General features: G+C 38.1%; 1 protein-coding gene across 4 annotated transcripts in view; it reads left to right on the top strand.

Moving 5' to 3' along the window:
- The window catches only part of DIP2C (disco interacting protein 2 homolog C), a 327,899-nt gene that overhangs the window by 290,491 nt on the left and 24,199 nt on the right, over positions 1–13,209 (top strand). For 2 of the 4 annotated variants that reach the window (XM_074899947.1, XM_074899945.1), the window contains 2 exons: positions 5,824–5,853; positions 7,544–7,605. In XM_074899947.1, the coding sequence (XP_074756048.1) occupies positions 5,824–5,853; positions 7,544–7,605 (92 nt within the window). The remainder of the gene's footprint in view (positions 1–5,823; positions 5,854–7,543; positions 7,606–13,209) is intronic. The other 2 variants (XM_074899949.1, XM_074899946.1) reach the window with 1 other exon arrangement.

The following is a 13,209-nucleotide window of genomic DNA, read 5'->3' as shown; positions in this document are numbered from 1 at the left end:
TCTCCAGGAATAAAAGTTTAAGAAAATCTCATGTAGTCTCAAAAGCAGCAATTTTTTCAAAACAGTTTTTACCCTAATAGAATTTAATAAATAGCCTTGAGAGAAAAACACATGTTGTAGGCTTGAAACTTCTATGAAGTCAAGCAGCATCTTCCCCTATATTTCTGTCATGGATTTGATACAAAAAGTATTGACTGAAGTTTTGAAATCTCTTCTACGGAATGTTTCTTTGCAGTAATATGGACCTCTTCATTTCTTTCTCCATATTTAAAGTCCTGGGTAATAGCAAGGCAGACAGGACAACTCAGAAACCATCTAGGAAATCTTTAGGCACTTCCACCTGAGACAGCACAGTTTGAACGGTACCAGTTTAGGCCAGTTTGCAGGTGCAGGTTGTTTTGCTTTCCCAATTCGCAGCCCAACCAGGCTTAAACACTTGGGTGGGAGGGGCACAGAAGGCAGCAAGGACACTACTTTTTCTAGTAGAAAAGGAAAATAAGAGAAAAAGATGAGCAGGTTACTCAGTAACAATAGTTTTCTTATTTGCTCCTGTATCTTTAGACATTTGGAAGTGCCCATGGGATGTCTTTTACAGGGGGGAAGGAGGGAAGTGGTGGCATACCTTCTTGGCCAACTGCTCTACCTTTCCAAACAGATTGGGATGGGGCCCGTCAGCTTCCACCTGCAGCTGTGGTAGAGCTACTTCTGAAAAATAACTGAACTTCTCTGGCTTCTGGTCCATGGAGGAAGCAGACATGGAGGACACTGTAGATAACAAGAACAAATTAGCTGCAGAAGTTTGCTTTCCACTAATGACAATCTCCATTTCAGGCTTGCAGTGATCTCTGGACTGTTTGTGGTGGCTGCTTCACTTAGAAGATAAGTCATTTGTTCAGGACAAGTAATAAAACCAGGGAATGACACTAAGCAACAGTAAGCCAGGTTCAGTGCCCAAGTATGCTTCATTGGAAGTAATAATGTACTGGGTTTGCTGGGATGGAATTAACTTTTTGCATAGCAGCCTATTCAGAGATGTGTTTTGAATTTGTGACTAAAGCAGTCTTGATAGCACACCAGTGGTTTAGCTATTGCTGAACAGTGCTGCACAGCATCAAGGCTTTCTGTGTTTCTCACTCTGCTCACTGCACCACCCCTCCACTGCCCCCAGGGATTAGGCTGAGGGAGATCAAGGGACTGGGAGGGGACACAGTCAGGAAAGCTGTCCCAAGGTGACCTAGAATATCCCATACCATATTGTGTCATGCTCCACATTAAAAAAGGGGGGATTGCCCTTCCAAAGTAGACACTGCTCGGAGACTGGCTGGAAATCATTCTGCTGGTACGAGGTGGTGAGTGATTGCTTTTGCATCACTTGGGGTTTTTTCCTCTTACCTTCACTCATTAAACTGTCTTCATCTTGACTCGTGGGTTTTCTTGCTTTTGCTCTTCCTATGCTCTCCCCTGTCCTGCTGGGAGGGAAGAGAGTGAGCTGCTGAGCAGATACTTAGCTGCTCTCTGGGTCAACCCACTAGAAACGTGCAGAAAAGCTCGGTACACTCAGAGAAACTGAAAGTCTAGTCAGTATGGCATTAGGCTGGATTTTTGCTTGAGTATCTGCCTTTTGACTGTGTTAACTCCTTAGCTGAAATTTGTTTCTTAGATGGTTCTTCACATAAACTCTTGAAAGAGTTACTGAATCAAACTGTAAAAGTGGTAACTCTCTGAAGGAATATTATTAATGATATTGAGTATGAATTTAAGAACAGCACAGAATGAGAGCCTTGAATGAGGTGATTAACAGCCTGGCTGATCATACAGATTAGTGTCAGGCTTCACTGAGTTCTACTAAGATGTTGCAACTCAGTCTGTAGGACAAACTAAAAGCCATACACTGTCTAAAGAGTGGTCTAGCTGGAATGAAGAAAAGCCATTTTGGAACAGCATATATTTAGTAACGTTACCCTTCCAAGTGGAATGGTTTTTGAAGCATTTAAGCCAAGGGTAGTTTGGCAAGTTTTAAAGGGGTTTGAAAAATTACTAGAGATGTTACTTACAAGCGTCACTGCAAAACATGTCATTTTGGTAGAAAATATAAAGATACAGGATTGCGTCCTTTGAAGCATCTGGTAGTAGACACTGCCAAAGACTGGATACTGAATTAGACTAATTGAATGCTCTTCCCAAACCGTCTGGAAGTTTATGGCGAGTGATATTCCAGAATAGCTTGTGGGTTATTCTGTTTTCTGGGCTGAGGAACAGAATGAATTTTAATCCTTGATCAACAATGTTCCTCAAATTAGCATTGTCTCCAATATGTTCCAGAAATGTATCATGATTCTGGATTCTTCACACTGCATAAAAATACTTCTAAAGATGTTTGAAGCAATAGCATCCGCCTTTGCTTTTTTTTCTTCCAAGTTGTGTCATCTGTGAGATCAGCATGTGGTTCCTGGGACACCATCTTCCACAGGGGTAACTGATCCAGCCTATTCTATGGTCTTTCTAAAATATGTATCTACTAATCACCTTTCTAAACATATCTCAGTATTGAGTTATTGATCTTTACCGGCAAAAAGCCTATCCAGACTTTCTTCTCTATGGGCTGCCTCTGTCACAGCTTGAATGCAATCAATTTTTTGGACAAATGTAAGGTTTAGATCTTTCAAGGAGAAGGTATCCTGATTTTTCCAAAAAGCTTTTACTGTTGTTCCCCACCTCCAAAAAGAAGAGAGGGGGGTGTATGTGTGTGTGTGTGTGTAAAAACTTCATAGCAGAATTTAACCTTTTATTAAAGATTACTTTAAACAGGAAATCATTGTCATAGTCCCTTTGGTACAAAAGAGCCTTAGTCTACCAAATAATCTTGATTTCAGAATTAAATTCACTGACAGACTAATGTATTGTCATTTGTATTCATTTCCTCTCAAATTTAGAACAGATTTACTGTGGGTTTTTTGATGTAGTCATTTTGCTAGATTTTTAGAAGAGTGCTTTTGAAAATAAATAATTCCCTCCATCTTTAGGCACTTAAATACCATTAATATCTGACCTTTTATGGCTGTATAGTCACAGATAATGGTCCAGGGATTTCTGAGATGAAAAGATTGCATCCAGCATGTTCTAATTCTCATTAACTAGCATCTTAGCATTCTCAAGAGAGAGAAAAAAATAGATATGAAAAGCATCCTGATTCTTACAACAGCACAGATGGTAATCTAGAATTTCAGCTAATTTCCATTTAAACACTTGAAATAAATATTTTCATTTTACTCAACCTGCTACTCCAGTTGAGGAAAAACTTCTAGAAGTTGTTAATTTTTCTAAGTTTTACGTGACAATGTACTAACAAATCTGCCCAAGCTAGAACAGGAGAGCAAGATTCATCTTGCTTCTTTTGTTCACCTCTAAGTGAGATGGAAAGGTTAAGTTATGCAATATCCAGCTATAGTCAGTAGAATCAAAAAAATACTTCAAGAGCAAGCATCATTCAGCATATCTCAGGTGTCCATTTTGGGATGAGATTCATCACTATCAGGAGATAACTTCCTACCTTATACTGCACACTTTCTTCTTTGATGGCTGAAGTCATGTGAAACTAATCCTTCCCTCACTGTCTAGCAAAGGGAACTTAGTAAATTTAGGGCTTAAAGTTAATGTTTCTTTTTATTTAGTGATAGATCACACTTTTTGAGGATCTTCCAAATTAAAAGTAATAAGAGATAACTCTGTGAAGAGTGCAACAGGAGACCATGCACTTTATCAGAGGTATGATTCACATTTAGCAATGTAGTACAGCTCCAGGTGAGTTCCCTCAGATTCTGTGTTTTCCCACCTTTACTATGAATCATGCCATGAAGTTCTTTTCACAACTTCAGCTGCTGTGCTTGCATACATGAGATCATTAAGTGTACGTCAAAAATTCCATTTCTGAGCCTCACTGGAGCAGAAGTAGACTCAGAATAAACATTGAGACCACATCCTTAGATAGCCAAACAGGACCCAAAACAACAGGTATTTTTAAATTATTAGGACTTCTGATTGCCTAGTTTTCCTGGTTTTTAACTCTGGGGAGGGAAGCGGGAGAAAGCATTCAGCTTGGCCTTTGACTCAGTGGAAATTAGGTACAGGCTGAGTGCTGGCACATGGTTATCCCTACTGCTGATTTGATGGGGTAGTCCTCTGTGCAGTTTTGACCTGCAGTGTTTTTCCAGAGGATAGAAGCCTGGCATGTTGCAGAGGTTTGTACAGACCAGGGATGTTTCACTGGTGGCAGCCTATGCATGAGCAGGAGATTTATTCAGTTCAAGTGACGTGACTTAGCTATCTGTGATGCACCTGTTTTCAGACAGAAAATGTTTGGCGCATTTTATTTCCTTGAACACTACCTAGCATGTCCTTAGTAAGTATCAGATACAACAGAAGTCACGTAATTTTTTTCCTATTACCAGTGTTACAGATGCTCTCTATCTCTGTCTTGCAAAATAAATGTGCACAGACAAATTGAGTCAGTCACTCTGGTCTTGGCTAAGACTGCTTCTTTTGAAACACTTTCACAGTATCTCGGCTGAGCTGGCCACAGAAGGACAACGCTGAGACATTAACTGCTGTTTCTCAAGCCCTTCCTTAGTTAAAAGCCATATGAGGCTCTGATACTCTCAAAATCCTCTCTGGAACTGCAGTATAGTCACAGGCAATGAATTATATAACTGATGGATTTCAGCAATTATCCTGCTTTCTTGCAGTTACACAGATGCAACCCGAATTATTAGTAATGTCTCTATTTTGGGCCCCAAGGTAATAAGCAGATCCATCCTATTTTTTTAAATGCGTCATCTTCCCCCACATCCAAAATAAACCTGGTTTCAGGTGCTGCTGTGGGAGCTTCCTGTCATCTTTAACTTTGCTGGAATTCAGAAGATTGATGAAAAGGTTGTGGGATGCCAGTGCTCTCAGACCTGTTTGTTTTCACAAGTTGTCAGGCAAGTCCCACTGCAGCCATCTTATGTTAGATGCTCCACGTGACAGTAGCAGCTTAGGCCTAGTCGCCACTGTGTTTTGTCTCTTCGTTGCATTATCAGTCATGTTGGAGAACTGATGAGTTTTTATTGGCTTTTAATTTTATTGTTCCTTATGCATATTACACTGTTTATCATAGCAAATAGACTAAGAATGAAGAATTATTGAACTATGAAGTTGGTCCCTTATTTATGGTCTTCTATTAAGTTGTGCATGAAGTCTTGATTTTATTTCACTGTAGGAGCAGGTTAATCTGTATGAAACAAGGTATAAGTATCTTTCTCTGTTCTATACTAATTTCTTTTTTTTCAAAAAAAAGAGCTTACTTTTGATTTCCAGATGACATCGCTTACAAACTTCTTTTAGGGAAATGGCAGACCTGGAACCCCTGTCTCAATGGATGTACATTAAAATAGCAGGCCATAATGTTTACTGACTTCTCCACCAAAAGCAAACAAAACCAAATCACTATGCTAGACACTTGTTTTCCACTAACAACATTGTCTGTAGTGTCCTAAAACCATTTAAGTCTGTTTGTCCAAGGTTAGCAGTCTACAGCTGTCTCTTCTGTTGCTCTACTAAAATGTTGACACCTCATTTTTTACTTTTTTTAACCTTTAATGGTATAATGGTTAATTTGTAAGATTCCTGTATTTGACATTGTTTTTCTTTTTATTTTACTCCCTGCTTTTTGCATTCTCCTCTTTTTTTTCTCCCACCCTTCATTCCCATTTTTTTATTATTATTTTTGTCTTGTGTTACCTTCTTTTCTTCTCTCCCTCCTCCCTGCTATTCCTGCTGCTATAGCCTCACAGGCTGGGGAAGCTGGCCGAGCAGGTAGGGGATTTTCATGTTCCCTCAATACCCACCTATCAGCTTCCAACAGTGGGACAGACTAGAAATTGAGTCTGGAGATTTGGGGATTTCAGATCCTTCTATGAAATTATAAACAAGTCCAGTATAGATTTATCTGGATGCAGGTTTCATCAAATATTAGCTGTCTGTTGTAACTATTTCATTCACACTAAAAATAACAAATATAGTGATTGTCTTTAATTTTCAAACTTGACTGTTTCCATTATTTTATAAATCAATTCAGGTTTAGTTTTATTTTTAAAGATAACCAATTTTTCCTTGGTTGTTTTTTTGTTTGTTTTTTTTAAACATTGCATATATTTCAAATAAGTTCTCCACTCAGCACTAGTCTGTTACACTGCTGAGTTTACTAGTAGACTGAAAATCGTGTCGTTGATAGCTAGAGAGGATTTTGTATCTTGTATTGTGTATAACAAGCTAAAGAGGCTAACATGCATGTGCAGCTCTATTATTCTCCTCTGGTGGTGGGTCACTGTCAGTATCTGTATAGTAAGTATCAATTGGTAGTGGTAACTCTTTTTCCCTTTAGATACAAAAATGATCTATTTGTGGAACTCCATGGCAATTTTTAGTGCTCAACAAATTGTGGAACTACCAGCCAGCACTGCAGAAATGCAAAATTTAGCCCTAGACATTCCTAATGTAAAGAATTGTACTCTATGATATATCCCAAACAGTACAGAAATCATTGGGAGTTGATGTTGCCTGCTGTTTTAAGTAGTAAACATCTAAATTACTGACAAAGGAGTTCTGGTGCCTGTAGATTACCAGGGTTAGGTGAATTTATCTGCTGAAAAGAACATTTTCAAAGCTCCAGTGTTCCAAAATGAAGTTGTGCTTTTCTTCTAGCTTCCTGCTTAGCAGTGACATGAGGTATGCATCAGAGAAAAGAGCCCTAGACTAGAGCATTGAGAATTCACATGATGTTCAGTGGTGATGAGTTTGAAACTTCATATAAGGAAAGATCATAGCAGGTTACAAAACTGCAGCAAAGCTGTGGGTGGAAAGGCCTAAAAGACTATCATCTCTGCATGAAAGGAAACTAAAATTAGTCTACTGCTTGTCAAGTAACTAAATATTGTGACATAAAGCAAGGTTGTAAATTATGCAGTGGAAGACTGAAAAGGAACAGAATAATTGCTTACAGACCTTCAGTCCACATTGGTTCATGTCATGCGTGCTACCTTTACTATCTTTAGCTTCAAGTATATTCTCTGTTGCATGTATGGAAGACTCTAAGTAAACCATGCTTCACGTTCCTGACCATGTGCTTCTGCCATTAAACTGTGTGTCCTCAGCAATTTCGCGTTCCTTTATATGGCAAAACATGTTTAACATTTTTTGTATGTACCCACGTGCTGATTACTTGGCCTTTTGTAGCAAATAAAACCTATGTTGACATATGTTTGGTTAAGTATTTTGGTCACTTGATGTTTTTCTGAACCACAAGGTAACAAGTACCCGATGGTAGGTATGTTTTCCAGTCTTTCTGATTCTGTAAAGCTGAGCTTTGTTTGATGAATAGCTTAAATATAACTTGTCATTTGATTAGCATAATTAGCAGTGAAATGAATGTTTGATTATTTAGGGGGTAAAACTCTTTTTTCCTCCCAGACTTCAGGTTCTGATTAACTGATGTTGTTGTTTACAGGGAACTTCTGGACCAGATCCCACCACAGTGTATGTTGATATGAGGGCACTGAGGCATGACAGGTTGGAATCACCTTTTTCTTTTTCTCTAATACACACAATGAACAGAGTTTCCAGCAAGAAAGCTACTTCAGCTTACCTCACGGTTGCTGAAAACCTTTGTAATCCTCATAGTTTCTGCTAACTCTTACCCGTGAGCACAGACATTTTTATTAGTTGTTTAGCTAATTCTACCATTGATAAAACTGAAGCATCTGACATCACCACTGCAATGACTAACAAGATTCCCTGCTTTATTGCCTTCAGGATTTCATGACACTTGTATTCAGGTGGTGCAGCCTAGCTGGTCCCGAAGAAATGGAGTCCCACTGGGCCTTTTAGCTTCACAGAGGGTTCTCCAGGGTTGGCAGCTGTTAGCCAGTGGGGAGACCAGGGGGGGTGGATTTTGCTGCAATTCTTAATGCTGCAAGACTATGAGGGAATGGATTATTGGCTTCAGCCGTTGTTACATTCTGTAACTGTGGATATTTTCCAGTTCCGTCTTTAATGTTAGACACATATACAAGAAACGAGAACTAAAATTTACCACTTGCAGTATTAAGAAGGCCAAAATGTTATGGTAGAAGGGAAACTTGTGATTTTAGGTGTGATTTTATAAAATACCAGTGCACATATACTTGAGTTTTCCAGTAATCTGGTCAAATGGCTAGCAGGTAGTCTGTTTACAAAATTTTAACAAAACAAAAAGTTTTCTATTAACTCTGGAAAACGTAAACATTAATTGATAGTGATCACTGGTCCTGGTTCCTTTAAAAAATCATTATCCAAATTGGTCTCTTTTTTTCCTTTTTTTCGTTTGTTTTCTTTTATCCTTCTTAAAAGCTTAACAGAGAATTTGTTCTCCTTAGGTGAATACCAATTTTGGCTATATCAAAGTGCTGAGCTTGCAGGGTGCAGACCTCGGGGCGCTGCAGGCCAAAATTATCCTCTGGATAGTTAAGTCAGATACACACATAGATATTTTCTTGTAGTACGTGGAGTTTGGCAGGTGGAAGAAAGGAACTGCAAGATACTTGACTCTCACCATTTCTTTATCCCTTTTGCACACAATATTACCAACAGTGATGCTTATCTTTGATCCATCCTTTGGGATACTAATATCTGCATAACCCAGTCATAGAAAACTTGATCTTTCTGGCCCAGCAACTGTGGTACTGCCTAGACACAGTCTGTGCTTATACTCAACGCAGCGGAAAAAAAAGTCCTTTTTTGTAAACAGGTGTTATTGTTATGTGAGCCTACCATCTCTGCATTGCACTTTTGAAAAGACATTTACCTGAGAAGCTGAATGATTTCTGTTGTAAAAAAGAAATGAGAAGGGGAGCATTTCTTTACATAAGAGCAGGGCAAACACTGTGACCAGGACAGATCTCATCCAGCCTAAAGTGGTGTCCTAGGCTCCTTCTACGGTCACTGGAAAGGCACACACACCACCAGTGCATGGCAGCTATCATCTCAGACATGCACCAGCATTGATGACCTCACCTTTAAGGTACCTTTCTTTCTGTATTGATGAGGAAGGAAGCTTATATGACTGTTTGGAAAGCAAATGTTTATTTTTTAATAGACACCGTTAAACTGAGACTTACCCATAGTGTTTGCTCTAATCTCAGAGCTCTGAAATGGTTGAGATTAAGTTGAACACAATGTAGACAGATATGTGTAAGCATCATTCAAGTGCAGTAGGAAAAGCGAATGAATAATTAAAAATAAAGTTGTGGCTTTAGAGAGGAAAGAGAAAAGCAAATGTAGATTAATTCCTTATTTAGAATTATTTTTTCAGAGAGGAGAAAGAAATTTATAGAATAGTTGTTGGAAGGGAAGTATATAGAAACAAATGTATAGAAAGAGAATGCAACATTCACAGTTAATTAAATTTATAAACAATTAAAAAAATTTGTACATATTTACATGAGGAAATAAGATCTACTGTTCATAAAAGCTGCATAAACCATGAGTATACTATTACCCTGCCTTAGCATGTCATTGAGAAGTAGACATCATTATCAAGATCAGACTTTGCAGGGTATTAATTTATATTTAGTGACTAGTTCTACAGAATATGAAAGATGATCTTTAGAGTTGCTTCTCAGATTGTGGTAAAGTAGTTTTTAATTTGATGGATTAAAGCTGTGCCTCATTTACTCAGTCCTGTGGAATTTAGAATTAGATTCATGGGTCATAAATTAGGGGAGAAAACAACTTTATTTGACATAGTCTCTTCACACTTGCTGTTCCTAACCATTTTAGTGAAACTGAATGTCACTGTTGCTTAACAATAACTGAAAGATTGCTGTACTAGCTGTGAGACTGTATAGTAAAAACCCACCAAGTTTTTGCAGGTCAACAGCCCCCCAACAATATGAAAAATGTACACTGTACACTTAACATGAGAATTTTTTCACATTTTGTATTTAGAAGATATTTTCCAGAATTTGAAAAAGACAGAACATTATTATTCTTTTGTTTTTTTTTTTTCTTGGCATGATAACACTTTCTAGTTGCTACAAAAAGCAGCTGTAGTTCGTATCTTTGAAATTATTCAAGTCCTATTCACATCTGTAAAAATTAATAATTAGTTTGAATACAACTATTTCAAGCTCATCCAGTAATTATGTGTTTGTACACTTCACAGCTTAGAAAATGTCATTGTTTGATAGGAGTTTAGATCAAAATTTGGGTAGAGGTCTAGGGGTGGTCAATCAAACTAGACATTTCCTCCCAGCTCTCACTGGATGTGGATGGTTTGCTTCTTAGGTCAGATTGGAGGTTCTCAAGCACCTTCTTGTGTGTGCCTCTGTGTGGTTTTCAGCCACCAGCCCACTGGTTTAGTTGCTGGGACTCTGCAACTCTGGCCGTAATTGCCAGGTGAGGGAAATAACTGGGACTGGGCTCACCCAGAGGTTCAGGAAACTTGTGCCAAGGAGTGCAACTGGTCAGTCAGTGGCCGGCATCAGTTGTGATAGTGAAAGAAGGCTTGATTGCCCAGCTGTGAGTGTCGAGTGCAGTTTTAGATGCTACAGCTACTCTAATACGGTCTTCCATAGAGCTTGTGTTGTATTTGCTAGCACTGTTGAGATGTCCCAGCCACCCTGTGCTGTCTCAAATGGCATTAGGCGCCTCTTTTTGGAAACTGAGTAATGTCCTATAGCAAGAGTATACAGCTCTGGCTTGCTTCTGGTGACAATACGTCAATATTGTTGTACTCAGCATCTCACTGATCTTCTAAAAATCAGAGTGTCCTCAGGACACTCTGCTCACTCAAGAAAGAGTGAGCAAAGACAGGCAAGTCCCACCAGCACTGCTTTATAAAAAAACAGAAGATGACTGAGCTAGCACCAAGTGGCTGATATGCCCCTGCACTGCAGTGCAATGCAGTTTAGAGAGGTTAACTTGGATCCAAAAGACCAAATGGGTGGATTAATGCTTCACCGCTCATGAGCTGGCCTCATGGCAGGCTGCACTGGCATGGCACGGCTGGTCTCAGTTGCTGACTCACTGTGCAGCTCAGGCCACATAAAGGTGCCCACATGCATCTGCATGGAGAGCAGATGCAATAGAACTCCAAGTGTGAGTACCCTGTCAGGTTGCTGACTGCATTTCTCTGTCGCTGCCTCTGGGAAAACCTTATCCACCTGCCCCCAAAAAAGAAAATATTCCTATTCTTGTCCCGCTGTCTAAACTGCTGGTTTTCAGATCATTCCATCATCATTTTAGACCAGTCACATTCTCCTCAAAGTTTTTCAGGTAGTTAAGCGCAAGATACCTAAATATGCTAAAAGCAGAGAAGTGCTTGGAAGACAGAAAGGAGAGAGAGAGAGACCCTTTTTTCATCATAGCAAAAGATCATATAATTGAAAAACATTGGCTTTTAAAACATTTACATGCTTTTGTAGCAGTAAAGATATAAATTTAAAGACCAAGCATCCCTTTTATCCAGGATGTTCTAAACCAACATGTACATGCGTTTAGAAAATTAAAAATGTCCAACAAAAAATACATCTCTGATATTAGCATAAAAATTTCACAGCTTCGTCATCCTTAACAGCAGGTTAGTTCTTGGTAGAAAAATTATTTATTGGCAAAACAAGTCACTTCATCAAACTGACAATAGACCTTATTTGTATTCCGAAATAAATCTTCCTTTCGAATAGACAGGGCAAAAAAAAATTTTGGTGTTCTTCAGGAGGTCAGGCTGGGTTTTCAAATGTTTTTAAATGTTTCAATATATTTGCAAATATTTGAAAACATTTTTTTTTTAGAATTGTTCAAAACTTTTCAGAATGTTACTGTTTTAGCCTGCTAGTTTAAATTTTGGTATTACCTTAAATTTGAAACTAAGCTGGTATGATTGAGAAAGAAAATATAATTTAAAATGTTGAAATATTTTTACTCCTTTGAATTATTGATCAAATTTTTAACATAGGAATTTTTCTTCTGCTTTTCTGTATCTTCCATATTTAAAATGTTGTATAGAGGATTTCTGCAGAATCTTTAATTAGTGAGCTGAAGGATCCATCTGGTGATGGCTGAGGGAGATCATTGATCTCTTAAAGTTGAAAATTCATACAAATCCTGTGAAGATAAATATACCCTTGCGTTCTAATATTCTATGCTGTAGCAAAACCTTCTCCATAAAGCAACAAAGATTATGAACATCACTGTCCCTAGTGGGGCAAGGAAAGATCTACTTGATATTGGAGTTTATTTTAAACTGACAAAAACATAAAAGGATACAAATTCATTGCAATCAATGTCTACCCCCAAAAGCAAGTAAAATGTCATCAGTCGTTCAGTAGCAGGTAGTGACAACTTACAAGCTCTGGCAGAGTGGAATCTTAGAATTCTAGGGGGAGAGAGCTACTAATCAAGTCACATATATATTGATAATGATTTTGATATTATTTTGCATGCATTTGTAATAGACAGTTTCCCCTTATTTTTACTACAAATTCTTTTTAAGCTGATTATTGAATTACATCCACATTTTGTGCCAAACAGGGCAGGAATGAAGACTTTCAACCAATGTTAGTAAACACTGTTCTCAATTTTATTTGATAACATCTCTAATTTCATATATGCAGGCAACCTTACCCCCATACTCTTCTGATCCTGTCTTTAAATTCCCTTTGGTAAAATAATAGGTGCATTAAATGATCGTTTAAATTATTCAATTTCATCTAGTTAAGTCTGTATTCAGTAAGGTTAGAAAAATGTAGAATTTAATTTTTTTAACCCTTTTGTGGTTTATTAGATTGCCTTTTGAGCTACATGTAATGGTGAGCTGCTTGTATAATTTCTTGATCACAGGCATGGTGAGGCAGCTGACATCAAAGAGGGAGCCAAATCCAGATGTAGGATATTGCCAAATAGACTAGAAGCACCAAGATGTATTTGAGTTCAAGTTAAGAATTTTTTGGTCTGGCTATCAATCAGTGTATGGTTTGTGGTATTCATAGTCTCTCATTGAAATGCTCCCACTCCATCATTAAAATAATTATTTTAATCTGATTACCTTCTGTATTTATTAAACAAGCAGTTTATGGAGCTGTACCAATAGTTGTCTTCCCTTATGTGGTCAATGAGATCTTCTTGGAGTGATGCAAA

Source organism: Athene noctua, chromosome 2 (genome assembly GCF_965140245.1).
Source record: "Athene noctua chromosome 2, bAthNoc1.hap1.1, whole genome shotgun sequence".
Taxonomy (NCBI): Eukaryota; Metazoa; Chordata; class Aves; order Strigiformes; family Strigidae; genus Athene; species Athene noctua.
Note: the sequence above shows the minus strand (reverse complement) of the source record. Positions and strands in the feature narration are given on the sequence as shown.